The sequence below is a fragment of the Pseudophryne corroboree genome, chromosome 7, assembly GCF_028390025.1.
Source record: "Pseudophryne corroboree isolate aPseCor3 chromosome 7, aPseCor3.hap2, whole genome shotgun sequence".
Lineage (NCBI taxonomy): Eukaryota > Metazoa > Chordata > Amphibia > Anura > Myobatrachidae > Pseudophryne > Pseudophryne corroboree.
The window spans coordinates 331,206,179-331,224,369 of NC_086450.1; the positions used below are offsets into that span (position 1 = coordinate 331,206,179).

The window sequence follows — 18,191 nt, forward strand, 5'->3', positions numbered from 1 at the left end:
TCATTCAGGTGTATGGTATCCTCACTTACCTTTATGCTTTGATAGCGACATGTTACACTGTCTGGAGCATGCTAACACACCGTACAGCCATAGACTGTACACAGTACAGCTTAAACTCACTGCAGGACAACCACTCTTATCATATGAAGCACAGTCACACACTGTACAATCCCACCATGGCGAAACTTGTAAGTGTTGGGCCCAGATAAAAAAAAATATATATATATATTTTGGGCCCCCCTCCCCTGTAAATAAAATGTCCACCCCAAATTCAAAATATGCCACTCTCCAATGGGTAACAGGAAGATACAGTGTGTGACAGGGAGAGGCAGAACGTGACAGGGAGAGGCAGTGTGAAACAGAGGCAGAGGTTGACAGCGAGAGACAAAACATGGAAGGGAGAGACAAAGGGTGACAGGGAGAGGCAAAGGGTGATGGGGAGAGGCAGATGGAGGCAGAGGTAGACAGGGAAAAGCAGAGGGTGACATGGAGGCAGTGGGTGACAGGGAGACAGAGGGTGGCGGGAACAGACAGACGGTGATAATGAGTCAGTGGATGAGGCAGTGAGTGACAGAGAGAGGTAGCGGGTGATAGTGAGACGCAGTGGGTGACAGGGAGACTTAGAGGGTGGCAGGAAAAGGCAGAGGGTGAAAAGGAGTAAGTGCATGAGGCAGTGAGTGACAGGAAGAAACAGAGGGTAACAGAGGGGACTTAGAGGGTGGCATGGAGGGACAGGGGGTGATAAGGCATCAGTGGATGAGGAGTGCGTGACAGGGAAAAGCAGAGGTGGCAGTGGGTGATAATTAGTTAGTGTATGAGGCAGTGGGTGACAGGGAGAAGCAGAAAGTGGCAAGGAGGCAGTCGGTGACAGGAAGAGGCAGAGAGTGACAGGGGTGGTGGATGACAGGGTGCTTGTACCTTGTTGGGGGCGGGAGCATAGTGGCATCTGCTGGTCTAGGCAGCAGTGGGCCTCTAGGTCTCCAGGTGTCCTGGTGCAATGCACTTGCTCCACCACTGGTAGTTCTGCCCCTGATCACATTCTCATTGTATGCAATAGAGTAGCATGGTTGTTGTATGTAGTACAGCCACACACTCATCGTACGCAGTACAGCCACATACTCATCGCATATAGTACAATCTCACACTCATCACATGCAGTACAGTCTCACACTTGTAGCATGCAGTATAGCTGCTCATAAGTTGTATGCAGTAGAGGAGCACACTCGTCGTATGCAGTACAGCACTGACTGTATGCGGGAAACTACTGTATCGCATACAATATATACTGTACAGTCAAATTCACTGTATGCAGTGTAATCACACTTTCCTTATACAGCCACAGCAATGTGCAACAAATAAACCATAAAAAACTCACACATTTTAAATACACAGACCATTTTTACACATTAATGTTATACATATTATTTATCTTTTAATTAATTTAAATTTTGGCCATATTAAAAGGGATATTTTGCAATATAAAACCCAGTTCATAGGCATAAAGTGCTTTATAGTAAGTGCGGCTCAAATACATCCGCCATATTAATCCTTCAGACTGAATGTCCTTTAGTGCCTGTACAGGAGCCTTTACTCTCTATTATCGTAATGTTTTAGAAATAGTGAAATATATTAACCAACACCCGCAATCTAATCCATGTAATACCAAAGAAACCCAAGTAATCATAGCAGGTTGTTACATACCTAACCCCTGTATATAAACATTTTTTATTTTTTTTGTAAGCTCAAGTAGAGCTCCGTCGTTGGAAAATACTGTAATAAAATAAGCAGATGCAATCATCTGTAATGCTCATTGGGACAAAAATAATACTGGTTCCTAGAAAGATAATAGTAAAGACTGAGATAACATTTTATAGATCTGTATCCCACCATAATGCTTCTGCCTAATAAGAAAAGGAATGAAATGCCCATGCTCTAAGTGACCCCGTGAGAAGAGTGATTAATGTGGAAGTTAAAGAAAAGCCTAAAAAATATGGTCGAGCAAACAAAAAACGTGATTGCTCAGAGGTGGCCTCTGTCTTCATCTCGACGCAGCGAGGTGACCTATTTCAGGACAGTCATTTTGCTGAGAGCAGCCGTCTATACCCAACTAATGATATTACTAATATATTGTTATTACGGAGTAACAGGTCAGAGGTCCCCGCTCTGAGGCTCAGGGTTCCGTGACTCTCTCTGGTGACTGCGAGATAATTTCGGAAAGCGGGAAACCACTTTTGGCCGGCTGCCTTTGCTGCCTTGCTCTGGATTGCCTTGGATGTCACTGAAAGACAGAAAAGATGAAAAATAAATACACAATAGCTACATATTATTCACACAATAACTATGGCAAATGAGATTGTCCCAAATATGTCGGCTGAATTTCACTATCACTGACCCTGAAATATACCGTTCCCAACAGTTATATTCAAGCGACTGTCAGTGGTAGATGCTACAGATGTATCCACCGTTAACTTGAGTAGTTTTCTGTGCCTAGTCACAACATGATTTATTAGCATAAACCCTTCATCTATTGTTCTCAACTGCAATACAATACAGAGAACAATACAGCAGGGGATTAAGTCATTACAGCAGGGGATTAAGTCTGACTGGCCAGTCTCAGTTAACCGTCAAGATAAATGTGGATACATCTGTATAACCTCTATTCACGTGCAATTTAAATAAGAGCTACAAAACTTAAAATACAAGATGATCTGAAATGAAAATGTGCAATTTACCATTCACAAATATACACGTAAAAGTCCCTATACAGGTTGAGTGTCCCTTATCCAAAATTGTACCAGAAAGTTACATTCTGCTGGCCACTTTGCACATTTTGTGCTTGTTTTGTGTCTCACTACTGGCATGAAGTCTGAAGTACACCAAATAAATGCTCTGGATAACACGTCAATGCATCTTTAATTCAGAGGGGATCCGGTCAGAATACAGACGCAGGAATCACAACACTATTCGGAATGCCGTCATCGGCATCCCGGATAGGGTCTCCAGCCCGGCGCCAGAATCCCGACAGCTAGGATCCCAAAGAAGCAGACATCGCCGCACCAGACAGGTCAGTCACAGGGGGGTAAGGTGTTAGGCTGAGGGGTAGTGGGTAAGGCTTAGGCTGTGCCTCTGTGTTGATAATTTTAGGGTGCGGGGAGGGGGGTTAAGTTTAGGCAACCCCCTAGGGAGGGTTAGGCTAGGCTGTGGGGGGGGGTGGGGGGGGGGTGGAGGGTTACTGTTAGGCTGCAGGATGGGGGGCTAGGTTTAGGGTTAGGCTGCGGGATGGGATGTTAAGTTTAGGCACTACCGGGGAGGGTTATGGTTAGGCTGCGGGGGGGTGGTGGTTAGATTTAGGCTACAGAAATGGAGGGTTAAGGTTAGGGGGCCAGGACGGGAAGGTAAGTATACTTACCTTCCCCTGTCAGCATTCTAATCATCGGGATGCCATGGTCAGTATTTTGACAGTCTGCATCCAGACTGCCGGCGAATCATACCCAAGCCATCCAGAGTTGTGTACTTTCCCTAAATGTCCATTAGTCTCACAAAATTCAGGGAGTTCTCTTAGACTAGTGAGCTCTCCCAGACTAGTGAGAGAGAAGCCTCATCGGGGTTCTTCCATGTTATGGGTGGTCCAGAGGGATGATGAAACGATTAGCTGTGAATCTCCTAACCAATGGCCTCACCCCTGCTTCCTGATGCTACTAATGCATTGAGCAGCGGGCAGGGTCCCCTATAATACAATTCACCGCACCACTCTCCTGCGCCTCCCACCAGGCCAGCCCTCCAGGATCTATGGGTGCTTTAGAAAAAAGCAAGTATGCTTTAACCCTGGCATAAAGATAGCACAGTCTGCTTGGGTGCCCAGGAGCACAGGAGAAACTGTGACTTACAGTATAAATGTATAACTTCATATTAACTTCAGTATAAACTTAATATAATTTCAGTCTTATCCAGGCAGTTACATCATTTAGAAAAACATGGGGTACAATAACTGTGTATAACTAACACTAATAAGCAACATTGCTGCTAATGCAATTAGACATCTACTCTGCTGAGTACTGCATGCTGATGTAGAAGACTATGGGGCAGATTCAGCTCCCCATGGGTTGTGTCTTGTGATCTCTTCTCTCAGGTAATGTGCCCAAAGCTAGTCAATTAGAGATCAGCAATGAGCTCGCTAGCAGCCCAGAGGCTGCAGTTAAAGCTTATTTCTTCTTGCACGAGAGCTGGTGTGGCGTGGCTAGCACTGAAACGTGCAAGGCTCTTATGCCTCTCTAGTGGCCAGCCTACCACAGTTTCACTGCCACATGCACCACGGAAATACAACACAATAGACTGGCGGCAGAGACTTCAAAATGGAACAGCTGGACGTTTATTTGGTGTGTATTTCAGCTTTCCTGCCAGTAAAAGGTTATGTGATGCTGCACTGAGGGCCCCATAACATCCTTTAAGGCAGCATTGGCTTTGCTGCAGCACACAAATAGGGATACATGACATCATCCTATGTAGCTTTAAGGAAACTCCTCAGCCTATGTGGGAGCTTTGTTCTGTACTAGTAGCAATTGCAATAATTCTCTGTATGCTGTAGACGTCTCCTAATTAAGGGGCATGCCGACTAACAGGGACTATTCCCACTTGTAGGTGTCTACGACACCCATGCAGTGGGAACAGAACCTGTGGCAAGTACACTGTTTCATTAAATGAAGTACATTAGCAATACATCCATATCGGGCACTCTTAGCAGGCACTGAAACTCTGATCCTACATGAATGAATGATTTCACTTTATGTCTGCTAGAAAAAAAGATCATCATTCAATCTGGCAAACAATATAACATACATATAATATACTGTAAGACATGTTGTTTTGCTAAACAGCCATAAACAGAGTTTGGTGGGTCACTGGAATGATTGTTTAGTACATACAGTAATATGGCTTCATGATAGGAAATCTTTATGACATGAAAGTTAAAAAAATTGAGTTGCCAAGAATTTACTATGGTGCTTTATAGGGTTAAACCGTGTTTTTGTAACCACAGAGATGAAACCAACATGAATGATCTATGTACCTGCAAAAATAGCGTACTTCAATAAGCACATGGCTGTCTCAGTGTAGCATGTACTATAGAACACACATATTTCCACTTATCTCATGTCATAGCTTGGAATAGGAACCACTAATTACAGCAAGACTTTTGCAGAACAGATGCGTTTTTTTTGTGTGTGTTTTTTCTTAAACGTCATACTGTACATCCTGCTGTCTGATCCTGCTCAATTCATTGACAACACCTAACACGGGTTAGACCCAGATTATTCACAGGTTGACCCCTTTTACACTGAACCTGTGTCTGCCCTGCATGTCACTATAGACACACCCTTGAGGCAGCCCTCCAGATACACAGCCAATCAGCAGCTTTGAAAGGTAACCCAGGTTGCACCCTTTCAGACAACAGGCAACCCAGGTCGGACCTAGGAATAACCCTGGTAGTGACAATGGTAGAAGCCCTGGTTGACTCAGCTTGCACCAGCAACCTCCCAGGTTAAATTCTGTGTCTGAAAATGGTACTACTTGCAAATATTTTAACACTATGTACATGTAATGTGTGAAATCAAATATATCTACCCAACATACTGTAACCTTATCCCCCACACCACAAATTATTATAGCACTTATATTCTATGCAGACATAGAGCATTCAATGGTGTATTTAGAACATATTGATTTCAATAATTTTTTAAGTCAGTCAGAATACATAGAAAACATACCCACTTCTCCCCAAGGAATTCATTTTAAAGTCATGGGATTTATAGACATTTTCACCAACTTAAAATATATGAGTTTAAAAAAAAATTTGAGCCAGTGGTGCCCAAACTTTTTTGAATCACGGCACCTTAGAGTATCAGGATGTTTTCCCTGGAGTAATTCAGCAAAGCAGCTGTTCCCGCAATCCGTAACACTGTTACAGAAGACGCAGTGATGCGTACTGGTGCTCATCCGGCTGACTGAGAACAGCGTGAACAGAGTTAATGGCTGCGCACAACCACTGAACACTCTGTGGACCTCTTTGCAACCCTGTGCCTGCTTGCCATAGGATGGAGCTGGGCTCCAGGAATCAGGGGCGGTGTTAGAGAGGAAAGGGCCTGTGTGGATGATTCCATGTTGGGCCCCTCCCCTTTGGCAGCACAGTAGAGTCTGAAATTATGCCAGAGTTTATTGCGCTTGCTCATGTCCCTGGGAGCATGGTGCCCCGCACTATGTTCCCAAAGACTTCTCTACTGCACATGCTCAAATCTGTGGGAAAGTGGCCACCATGCCATAGTCTCTGTGACTTTTGTCTGCAGTGCCAGCCAACGCGGGAGAGGTAAGGATCATTAAATGGCTGCAGGTTGTGCAGTTTGGACCCCCTGGACCCATTATAAATAAACCAATGCCAGTAATCAGGTGGCATTGGTTCCTGCATGCAAACTCTGAAAACTGAAAGGTGTCAGAGTTTGCTGAATACTAGGTGGCCCCATTGGGCCCCTAATAATGAGTGGGTCTGTTACTTGAAACATGCAGAAACTAGCATATCTGCATGTGTAACAAGCCCATTAAGAATGATGATGCATAGATCCCTCAATGTGGGTTCAAAATCAGGCTTCCCCAAGACTCCCCTTTACTGCTAACCAATTATAAGCGCTGTTTGAGAAAACACTTGTGATAGGATCCAAACGTCTTATAGTGACACATAATAAAGAAAGACGCTCAGAGTGCTGTCAGCTTCTTTCTAAATATTTTACCCCTAACCCACCACTCCCGCAGCCTAACCCTAACTCCCCCCCCCCCCCCCCCCCACCGCAGCTTAACCCTGACCCACCCCTTGTCTCTGTAGACATGGTACATTACGCCTCCCAACTTCATCTGACCACATTATACAAATAAATACTTAAAGGAACTTTATAATATCTGAAATGTGTTTAATAGGAGTCCATCACATTACACACAAATGCACATCCAAATACTGTACATACGAGGGGTGTGCAATAAGTTTCCGGGTGTAGAAAAGTATTATACAGTATTTACAAAATGAACATTAGATTTTTTCAGTATATTCGCCAGAGTAATCTAAGCAAAGTTGCATGCGCTCAAACCACTTAGTGAACCAGCTGGGCTAGTCCAAAGCAGGTACAGTTTGTCTGCTACATGTTGAATGAAGGTTTCCATTGCAGCTTCCAGTGACTCAAAGCAAATATCCTGCATCTTGCGCATGATTTGTGGGAACACAAAGAAGTCGCAGGGGGCCAGTACTGCGGATGAACAAACTCATGGATGCGTTCATGGTCTAGGAAACTTCCCCCACTTTCCTGGACTTGTAGGCAGGTGCATTGTCATAATGGAGACGGGCACCACGAGAGAGTTCTTTGAGAGCATCTGGAAATGGCTTCCAGCACTTGCGGCAGGCATTGGTTGATATACCAGTCCCCAGTGATTATGTGCTACTGCACAAGTGGTACAGTCTGGCCACAAAAACAGCCACCATCTGCATGGCCACACTGTGCTCATGTCGGAACTTCTGTGGTGGCAAACCTTCAACTGGGGTCCACTAGGCCAACTGTTGTTTGGTCTCGAGGTCGAAATTGTAGAAGATCCACGATTCATCACCACTGATGATTTCCCAGACATAGTTTGAGTGACTGCCATCAAATTGGGCAAGCATATTGCGTCAGCAAGTCCCCAGAGCCTCCTTCTGCTCTTCAATCAGTTGATGTGGAACCCAGCATGCAGAAATCTTGCTAAGGCTAAGCTTTTCATGGAGTATCAAGTGACTGGATCCCAATAAAATGCCTATCTCCATCTCTGACTTCGGCACAGTAACCCTGGCATCCATCTCAACTATGGTCCGCACAGCAGCAATGTAGTCCTCGGTGATGGAGGACACAGGTTGGCCACATAGCTCATCTACCAGGTACAGTCTACCGTGCCAAAATTTTCCAAACCACTCAAACACCATGGTTCTGGACAGTGTTTCCTTCCCATGTAGAGTTTTGATTGACTGCAAGGTGCTTTACCTTGCAGTCGGTCAAAACTCTCCTGCTGCCGCAGACCACTCTTGTAGTTGTAAAAGATCATGGCTCTCCAGTGGCCTCTGTTGAGCTCCATAACGAATTAGGTAGTGAACATGCTGATTTTTTTCGCGTTCAGTGCTGCTTATTAACGGTTTTGTGCCTTAAAATGTCACAATAACTTTATTCAGAGATTACAGTTCACAACCAGACAGTCCGATTGTGTCTGCTCTACTTATGCAGTGAACAACCGGAAACTTAATGCACATACACACACATGTATAATCCATGAATACACATACTGTAATGAAAGATGGAACCAGCCTTATTGTGAGTAAAAAAGTGGAGTGGATCAAGGATTCCATAGTGAGAATAGTACCTTATAGGAGGACTTGCTGTACATTGCTATTGTTGGCTTATGCAGATATGCACACAAATGTTAATAACTGGGTAAATGAATGATACTAACAACACTAAAAACAAGGGCTTGCACACATGTATCGCTGTAGCACCAATTACACTAATAGCACTTCAGCATGCTCAGTCATGTAAAAAATGTGTACTGCTCTCATTGCCTATAATTATAGAAAGAATGACAGCAAGAGGAGACTACAGTGAGTGTTAAAGAGGAGTAATGGGGAGTGTTTGACAGAAGCTTCAGGGACCAATACAGCTCAACTTACTGTTGTTTCATAAGCAGTGCTGTCTAAGGTGATATAGAACACCAAGAGAACATCATCAACAAATAGCAAAAGTAGCAGAAGTGCATAATTGTGCCTGCTCATACGTGTATTGTATAAAGTATAGTATAAAACAGGTGAGTAAATGTTCCATTGGGGAAGCGCACAGACAATGGACTGCTCTAAACTGGAGAAAGGTTATCATAATCATAATAGTCTACCTAAGGAGCACTATAGTCCTGATTACTAGTCTCAATGGATGGTCCTGTAATTGTGTAGACTGGAATCTCTTGGCATGATCCGGGAAATTTCATTAACTTAGAAAGCCTGAATGCTGCTGCATTTCTTACTTCATTGGAAAAGTGCTGGGATGGTGGCTTATGGGACTCCGAAGCCACCAAGTCCAATGCATGCAACATTCTCTCCTCTTTGAATTGAGAGTGTGGAGTGTGACATCAAAGCCATACTCCCCTCTCTCAGCCTAACATTGGTATGAAGGAGAACTGTAGCTACAGTACCAGCAGGTTTACATGTAGAAAGTTACTGGCTGATTCTCCTTGCCGATAGTGACTGACACTCTATGAGGGTGCCACAGGAGAAAATTAAAATACTGTATGAGTGGACCCCATTGAGGATTTGTGGGATATTCAGCCATGACAGCTGAGAGGTTTCCAGTGCCATCAACAAGGCATCAAATTATTGTTTGTTTGTTTTGTTTTTAGGAACAATGGCGCTATACTGTATGTCCTAGCTTAACAATTATATATACTGATCAATTCAATGCTATGGTAATTACAGGCTGCACATGATGGGTCAATGTCCTTTTTATGGGACTGTATATTAGTATAATATGTTATTTCTTATATATTGATTATATGTGAAATGCATATTTTTATTAGAACGTTTTGGGGATTGCACTGTCATTGCAGAGTTCACCTATGCAAATATTTGTTGCTTCTCCAGTTGCAAGTATGTTAATAATGATGCATCCACTTGAACTCAGATGATTAACCTCTGTCTCTTCTTTTTCTAGACATGAAAGAGAGCTCTTAACCAGCAAACTGTATTTCTCACGCATGCCAGGCAGAGGCAGAATCCACGCTGGGAGATAGCTTTTCTCAGAGTAATTGTTATTTTGATTTCCAGGAATTTCTGTCCGGATGTACTATTCTGAATACAAATTCATGTAAATTGATTTCTCCATAATGTGTGTTTTTTGTAGTTAATCTTTAGAATACATATTCGCTCCTTTTCTCGTTGACTTCCCAAATGATGTTTCGGGTACTTTTTAAAGCGGTGTCTGTATAATTACATCTGTAGTTGCAGGCATTAAAATATATTCTATCATGTCTCTGCAGACAGTACTCATTTTGTGCAATTTCATGGATGTTACAAATACTTTGCTTGGATACAAAGACTCGGCACTGTATAGATAGGCTGCAGTATGAGACTATGACTGGTGCATGACCAATTTTTACGGCAGTTTTTTAACAATGTGGAAAGCGTCTGAGATCAGTGTGGGAAGTTGCTAATTCTAGTTGCTAATTTCTTAATTAGAATTATTGGTTTAGCATTATGGAAACCCACAGTGAAAGATGGAGAGATTCATCTCATAAATGTATTTATTTCAATTATAGAAAGAAATAATACAATATCATTGAGGAAGATTAATACAGAATATATTACAATAAAAACAAATACTAATGTCATTTCTAGGCAAATCAGATGGGGAGGCAGTTGTATGGGTGACCATGATTTCATGGGGATCAGGATGTTAGGTCGACAGTCAATATGTCCACCCCATATGGTCCACATGCATTAGGTCGACAGATACAAAAGGTCGACATGTAAAAGGTCAACAGTGCTTAAGGGCGACAGGTAAAAAAATGTCAACATGTTCAAACAGTCGATATGACAATGGCCGACACACATATGGTCGGCACTTTTTTCAACTTTTTAATTATTTACCATCCGCATGGACTATGAATGGGATTGTAACCTGTGCCAAGCGCATTTCCATGTCAACCTTTTTACCCTCTCGACCTTTTGTACTGTCTGCCTTTTATATGCGGGACTATTGATCCTGTCGACCTGTTGCATGTCGAGCATATGAGGTCGACCCAATGATCCCCACCCATTTCCATGCCATGGCCACAGGGCTGCCATCAGAAATTGTGGGGCCTGGGACTGCCAGAGGCATAACTAGGGTTTTTGGAGCCCAGGGCAAAATGTAAAATGGCGCCCCCCCCCAAAAAAAAAAACCATAGCAAAAGAAGTATGTGCGTGCGGCTGAAAAATGGGCGTGGTCACACACCAGAATGGGTGTGACCACGCTCCAGAAGGGGTGTGGCCAAGCTCCAGAAGGGGTGTGGCCACTAAAAATGGCCCACAGTGCCAGTTACATTGCCCCACAGTGCCAGATACAATGCCCCACAGTGCCAGTTACATTGCCCCACAGTGCCAGATACAATGCCCCACAGTGCCAGTTACATTGCCCCACAGTGCCAGATACAATGCCCCACAGTGCCATTTACATTGCCCCCCAGTGCCAGATACAATGCCCCACAGTGCCGGATACATGCCCCACAGTGCCAGTTACATTGCCCCACAGTGCCAGATACAATGCCCCACAGTGTCAGATACAATGCCCCACAGTGCCAGTTACATTGCCCCACAGTGCCAGTTACATTGCCCCACAGTGCCAGATACAATGCCCCCCAGTGCCGGATACATGCCCCATAGTGCCAGTTACATTGCCCCACAGTGCGTGCGGCGGGAAATGGGCGTGGCCACACTCCAGAAGGGGTGTGGCCACTGAAAATGGCCCACAGTGCCAGATACAATGCCCCACAGTGCCAGTTACATTGCCAGATACAATGCCCCACAGTGCCAGATACAATGCCCCACAGTGCCAGATACAATGCCCCACAGTGCCAGTTACATTGCCCCCCAGTGCCAGATACAATGCCCCACAGTGCCGGATACATGCCCCACAGTGCCAGTTACATTGCCCCACAGTGCCAGATACAATGCCCCAGTGTCAGATACAATGCCCCACAGTGCCAGATACAATGCCCCACAGTGCCAGTTACATTGCCCCACAGTGCCAGATACAATGCCCCCCAGTGCCAGATACAATGCCCCACAGTGCCGGATACATGCCCCATAGTGCCAGTTACATTGCCCCACAGTGCCAGATACAATGCCCCACAGTGCCAGATACATGCTCCACAGTGCCAGATACATTGCCCCACAGTGCCAGATACAATGCCCCACAGTGCCAGATACATGCCCCACAGTGCCAGTTACATTGCCCCACAGTGCCAGTTACATTGCCCCACAGTGCCGGATACAATGCCCCACAGTGCCAGATACATGCCCCACAGTGCCAGTTACATTGCCCCACAGTGCCAGTTACATTGCCCCACAGTGCCAGTTACATTGCCCCACAGTGCCAGTTACATGCCCCACAGTGCCAGTTACATTGCCCCACAGTGCCAGTTACATCCCCCACAGTGCCAGTTACATGGCCCACAGTGCCAGGCCCCACTCAGTGCCAGTTACATATGCCCCATTTGGTGCCAGATACATGCCCCACTGTGCCGCTAAGCCCGCCGCCACCCCCGCCCCCCCGTCACTCACCGCTTGCTCTATGTGAGGGGAGGAGAGCGCAGCACAGCGCCTCTCCTTCCCCTCACCGCTCCAGGTCTCCGGCGGCTGTCTGGCGCCGGTTCGCTAGCCAATCAGAGCTCGCGGACCGGCAGCCAATCAGGAGCCAGTCCGCAAGCTCTGATTGGCTAGCGCCGGAGACCGGACACAGCAGCGCTGCTGGCAGCGCTGCTAGTGCTGGCAGCGGCGGTGAGGGGAGGGAGAGACGCTGCGCTCTCCTCCCCTCACATTTAGGGTTGACGGGGGCGAGTGGGGCATGATGCCCTGGTCGCCGGCGGCGCCCCCCTCTCCTGGGCCTGCCCCACTCGCCCTACCCTAGATACGCCTCTGGGGACTGCCAAAATAAGCAGGGACCCCACCCTTACCTTTTTCTCCCCCTGCAGCCTCCGCAACTTACCGCTCTCAGCGCTGGTTGCCAGCCCCAAGAGAAGGCCGCAAGACATCATGGAGCACCCTTTGGCATGGCCACAGCTGACCGAGACAGCAGCAGCAGCACAGGGAAGAAGTCTGGAGCGGGCACCCATAAAGAGACAGCGTCAACAGTATTTCAAATTTGGAGCTGGCCGTGAGCCAGTCAGAGCTCGCGGACTAGCAGCCAATCAAGAGCTGCCGGTCCGCGAGCTCGAGATTGGCTCACGTCTGGCTCAAAATTCAAAATGCTGCTGTCCCTCTATGGCAGGCCAGTGATGCCACTCCAATCCACTCTGCTGTCAAGTGGGCTTCCTCGCGGTCTGGGCCCAGGACTTGAGTCCGGCCAGTCCACCCTGATGTCGGCCTTGCATGGCCACACAAGTAATCATTCAGTGGGGCATTGAAACTCTCCACTTCCCAAAAATTTACATATTTCCTCCAAAACATGTGCATTGGCTAGATTCTGCTAGAAGAAGGAAAAGTGAGAGAAAAGAGAACTCTTGTTTCTGGGGCACTCTTAAATGTAAATTTTAAAATTAACTTTTATAAATGGACTTGAAGGAAACCAATACACACACAAAAAACATGTAATTTAAATTTGAATTAAATTCAATATTGGATAAATATCCAGTACAGTACTGACAGTACACGAGTAATTAGAAAGCATATGGTTATCATTATTATTATTATTATTATCCTTTATTTATATGGCGCCACAAGGGTTCCGCAGCGCCCAATTACAGAGTACATAAACAAATAATCAAAACAGGAAAACAGCAACTTACAGTTGAAGACAATATAGGACAAGTACAGGATAAATAAACATAGCTACATCAGTAGATGACACTGGAATAAGTATCAGGTGGCAGAAGACTGCTGGATTTGGTGCAGTTGAGGACTATTAAAGTAAGACAAAGGATAAGCACATGAGGGAAGAGGGCCCTACTCGTGAGAGCTTACATTCTAAAGGGGAGGGGCAGACAGACAGGGGTGACACAGATGGGATACATAGAGTGTGGAACAGAGGGTTAGGATGAGATTTGGCTGGGTTTGGTGAAGAAGTGGGTCTTGAGAGCCCGTTTGAAGTTTTGTAGAGAGGTGGGGAGTCTGAGGGGGAGAGGTTACCCAACATTTCATAAACAATATATATATATATATATGCATATATAAATATCTCTCCACTATAAGTACCTGACTGAGTGAGAATTAGCCTGAGTGGATGCAATTGCTGCCTTATTCAGAAGATATTATGTGACAACTTCCAAAAAGTATACAAAATATAAAAAGACCAGAGGTTTCAATTTAAATGAATAATCATAAACACTGTTATTTATACTGATAATTGAAATAAGGTATCTGTGTCCTGATACACTGTAGCCAACAAAGTACAACACTTGTATTAATGAGCTCCACAGTTATAATTGTCTCTGCATTGTGGAATAACAGATACAGTATCTCAATAAAATGTATGTACTCTGTCGCCTTGTGTACTTTCTTTACATTTCTTGATTTAGATATAATTCCAGTGTATCACAGCAGAATAATAGTAAGCATGTCTGTATGGTATCATAAAAGGAAAGAATGTGGGAAAGAAGTCGATATACAGTAAATAGCGTGTGTCAGGTTTCTACTTTTGGGGGTTTTATCCCTAGATATTGAAACCCCAGCGAGAGAGCCTATATGTGATACACACACACACACACACACACACAGGGGCACTGACCTGCTGGGCCCCTGTAAACGGAGGGGGTGTGGCCAACGGGGCGTGTGGCCAGACCCCTTCCTTTAAAAAATAAAAAACTAAGCAGTTTGTGCGGCCTCGAAGTGACTCCACGCGCTGCACAGGGGGGCGCCGGTGTCTAATCCGGCGGAAGGCGGGTGTGATCGAACCCCACGCAGGGAGAGAGAGGACAGGCTGTCACTGCAACTGCCTCTCTCCCCAGCTCAGCACAAAACACTAAGCAGTATGTGCTGGGCTGAGGAGAGAGGCTGCTGCAGTGACAGTTAGTTCTTTCTCTGCTTGCCCGGCTTTCTGCAACGGTAAAGGGGGTTGGTGCGGTAGCCCTGTGTCCCTCCAATAGGCCTGTGCCCTGGTAGTACCCGCTCCTCCCCACTCTCAGCACCGCTGGGTGCTCACGTAAGCGAGAGAAGATATCAGAATCAGCTTTATTGGCCAGGTGTACTCACGTACACTAGGAATTTTTTGTAGTGCAATGCATCGCCAAGCAGCAACATAAGGGGGAAAAACGTAGCATACATTACACGTATGAGTTTATACTGCGCATTGCAACTGTACGATAGACTTGACATATTAGACATATTAGACATGTAAGACTTTTTATATATTGTTCAGCTGTTGGACAGCTAGTGGGAAGAAGCTTTTAATGGATCTGGTCGACTTCGCGGGAATGGACCTGTAGCGTCTGCCTGATGGAAGCGGTTCAAACAGTTTGTGACGTGGGTGCTGCATATCTGCCACGATTTTGTCCGCTCGCTTCCTGACCCTTGACTGGTATAATTCCTGGATGGGAGGGAGGTCAGCCCCAACAATGTTTTCAGCTGTCCTCACCACCCTTTGCAGTCTCCGTCTGTCACTCTCATTGGCAGCTCCATACCAGACTGTGATTGAAGAACATAGGACCGATTCTACGATCGCTGTGTAGAAGATGAGCAGCAGCTTCTGCGGGATGTTGAGTTTCCCGATTTGCCTCAGAAAGAACATCCGCTGCTGGGCCTTCTTTACGACAGTGCTTATGTTGGGTCCCCATTTGAGATCTCGGGAAATTTTAGACCCTAGGAATTTGAAAGAGTCGACCCACGAAACCACACTGTCGACTATTATGAGTGTTTGCATGGCATATATACTGATGGTTCAGTAGTCTTAATTAAATTATGGAATCATTACTCCATAGTAAACCCAAGGTAAATGGTATTTGTCTTAACCACTTAACTGATGATTTATTTTGCCAAAAACCGCTCCAAAATTGTCGGGAGGTTTTATGAGTGAATTAGGTGAAGAACATGAATTTAACCCTATCCCAAATGATTTTAGTTAAAAAAAGAAAAAAACATTTTTTTGACAAATTTTTTTAACATTGAAACATCGATCGGGAACATCGCGACAATCGCGGCTTTTATTTTGAAAGCCGGGACAGCCTCCAGGTATACAGGTGGGGTCTGGGGGTGGCTTGGGAGGGTTAATTTACACCACTGGAGGGGGGGGGGGGGTGTCCCGCCGTGCTGACCAATCAGCAATGATCGGCAGCACGGCAGACACAGGGGGAGAGTGCAGGGAGGCAGAGGGACATTCCGGTCCCTCTGACAGCAGCAGCGGAGGGAAGTTGCCCTTCTCTGCCTCTGCTAACACTCTCTGACTGGTTACATCATGTGCGACCAGGTCAGATAGAGCACTTGCAGGCATGGTTGCATCTGATGCGACCATGTTAGGCAAGTGGTTAATAAGCATACAGTATAAGCATCCAAATTTGTGGTGCATATTAACCACGCTAAAAAAAGGTAGAATGATAGTGGTCCTAGAGGGTTACACAGTACTTCTGCTTTTAATCATCATATCAAAGACACTGAATGATTAACGAGAGAGTTCTAAAAGTGCTTCTGCTGTCAGTAATATATGACCGTCCAAGTCCTTAAGTTATTAACGGATGAGAGAGCATTGAGAAAGGAAACAGAATGATACCTTAACATGACAGGGCATGAGGTGATTCCTGTAAGTGTGGGTAGATAGGGACGCTCTTAAACCATAAACAGGGTCCCTTCTGTGGTCAGGTTGCCTATCCCTCTAACGAGCACGTTTCACCAGCGGCGGCTTTGACAAATTTTTCATAATTTACCATCCACATGGACTACCATTGGGAATAGAAATCTGTGCAAAGTGCATTTCCATGTCGACCTTTTCACCCTATCGACATTTTGTACTGTCTAATTTTTACATGTGGACCTACTGACCCTGTCGACCTGTTGCATGTCAACCACATGGGGTTGACCTAATAATCCACATGTCGACCACATGGGGTTGACCTAATAATTCACACAATACCATGTCATGGCCACGTGTGGTATTGAAACCCTCCACTCCACAAATAAGTACACATTTCCTCCAAAACATGTGCATTGGCTAGATGTTGCTATAAGATTTTTTTTTCTTGCTTTTACATGACAAACATGTTACATTATCAAACCAAACTGATGTATAGATGGTAGGAGTGTCCCTTAAGCATACGTACCTCTTTCTCATGTTGGCCTATGGGAGAGAGAGAGAGGAAGAGAGAGAGGAGGAAATTAGTATGTTATGTGGGACATGGCAACTGGACTCCCATCATATACACAACAGGGGGCGGGGTGAGGCAATTTATAGCAAATTGTGGTATCACAGCCACTGCAGTAAAGTGGCCGGTATATTGGAGGATTGCCTACTCTCCTGGAAGTCCGAGAGAACGTGCGGCAATTCAGGGAAAGTAGTCAAGTATGCCCTTGTGCACATTTACTGCTAATGGAAGGCTTGGACTTATGGGGCCCATACATTATGGGAGTATCGTGGCAATTCTCTGGTCTCCCAATGCCTACGTCAGGGGATCGGGGAAATCCAATATGTTGGAAATCCTTGATTTGCCGATTCTAACAAAAAAAAAATTGAGTTTGGTGAATTTTTAACTTGCTGATTTCCTGAGGGATTGACGATTCTCGATGTCCACCATGTAGCATTAGCAGAACGGGGGAATCAGGTTGATGTATGGTCTGCATAATCACAGGGGGTTACGGTCGTTAGGTCGACACAACTTAGGGCGACACTCATTAGGTCGACAATGCCATTAGGTCGACATGCATTAGGTCGCCATGTACTAAGTCGACAGGTCAAAAGGTCGACATGAGTTTTTCACATTTTTTCCTTCATTTTTTTGTATTTTTTCATACTTAACGAACCATGTGGACTACGATTGGAAAAGTAATCTGTGCCGAGCGAAGTGGCAGTGGAGCGAGGCACCTTGCCCGAAGCATGGCGAGCGAAGCGAGCCATGTGCTGGGACATGGTGCACTAATTTGGGTTCCCCGTCACTTTATGGAGAAAACGACACCAAAAACAGTCAAAACCTCATGTCGACCTAATGACCATGTCGACCCAATGCATGATCGACCTTCCATGATCAACCTAATGACTGTCGAACTAAGTTGTGTCAATCCAACGACCCATACCCATCTCAGGACAGTCAGCACCCTACCTCATCAAATGTTCTTATATGTCAGTTTTCGCACTATAATAAACACGTGTTCTGGTTCATACATTCAAAAAATTTACTAAATATTCTAAATTCTGACTCACAATATTTGAGGCCAGGATACAGAAATCTATAATGGAAAGAAAGAGACTATAATA

At 45.2% G+C, this 18,191-nt stretch overlaps 1 protein-coding gene and 1 long non-coding RNA gene across 3 annotated transcripts in view; one reads left to right on the forward strand and one right to left on the reverse strand.

The window, feature by feature from the left end:
- Nucleotides 1-10,055, forward strand: part of LOC134945206 (uncharacterized) — a 136,811-nt gene extending 126,756 nt beyond the window's left edge. Inside the window, exon 3 of the long non-coding RNA XR_010182073.1 lies at nt 9,753-10,055. This is a non-coding gene — a long non-coding RNA (uncharacterized LOC134945206). The remainder of the gene's footprint in view (nt 1-9,752) is intronic.
- Nucleotides 1,407-18,191, reverse strand: part of SNX29 (sorting nexin 29) — a 1,242,095-nt gene continuing 1,225,310 nt past the window's right edge. For both annotated transcript variants that reach the window (XM_063934344.1, XM_063934341.1), the window contains one exon: nt 1,407-2,278. In XM_063934344.1, coding sequence (XP_063790414.1) covers nt 2,149-2,278 — 130 coding nt within the window. In that variant the 3' untranslated portion in view covers nt 1,407-2,148. The remainder of the gene's footprint in view (nt 2,279-18,191) is intronic.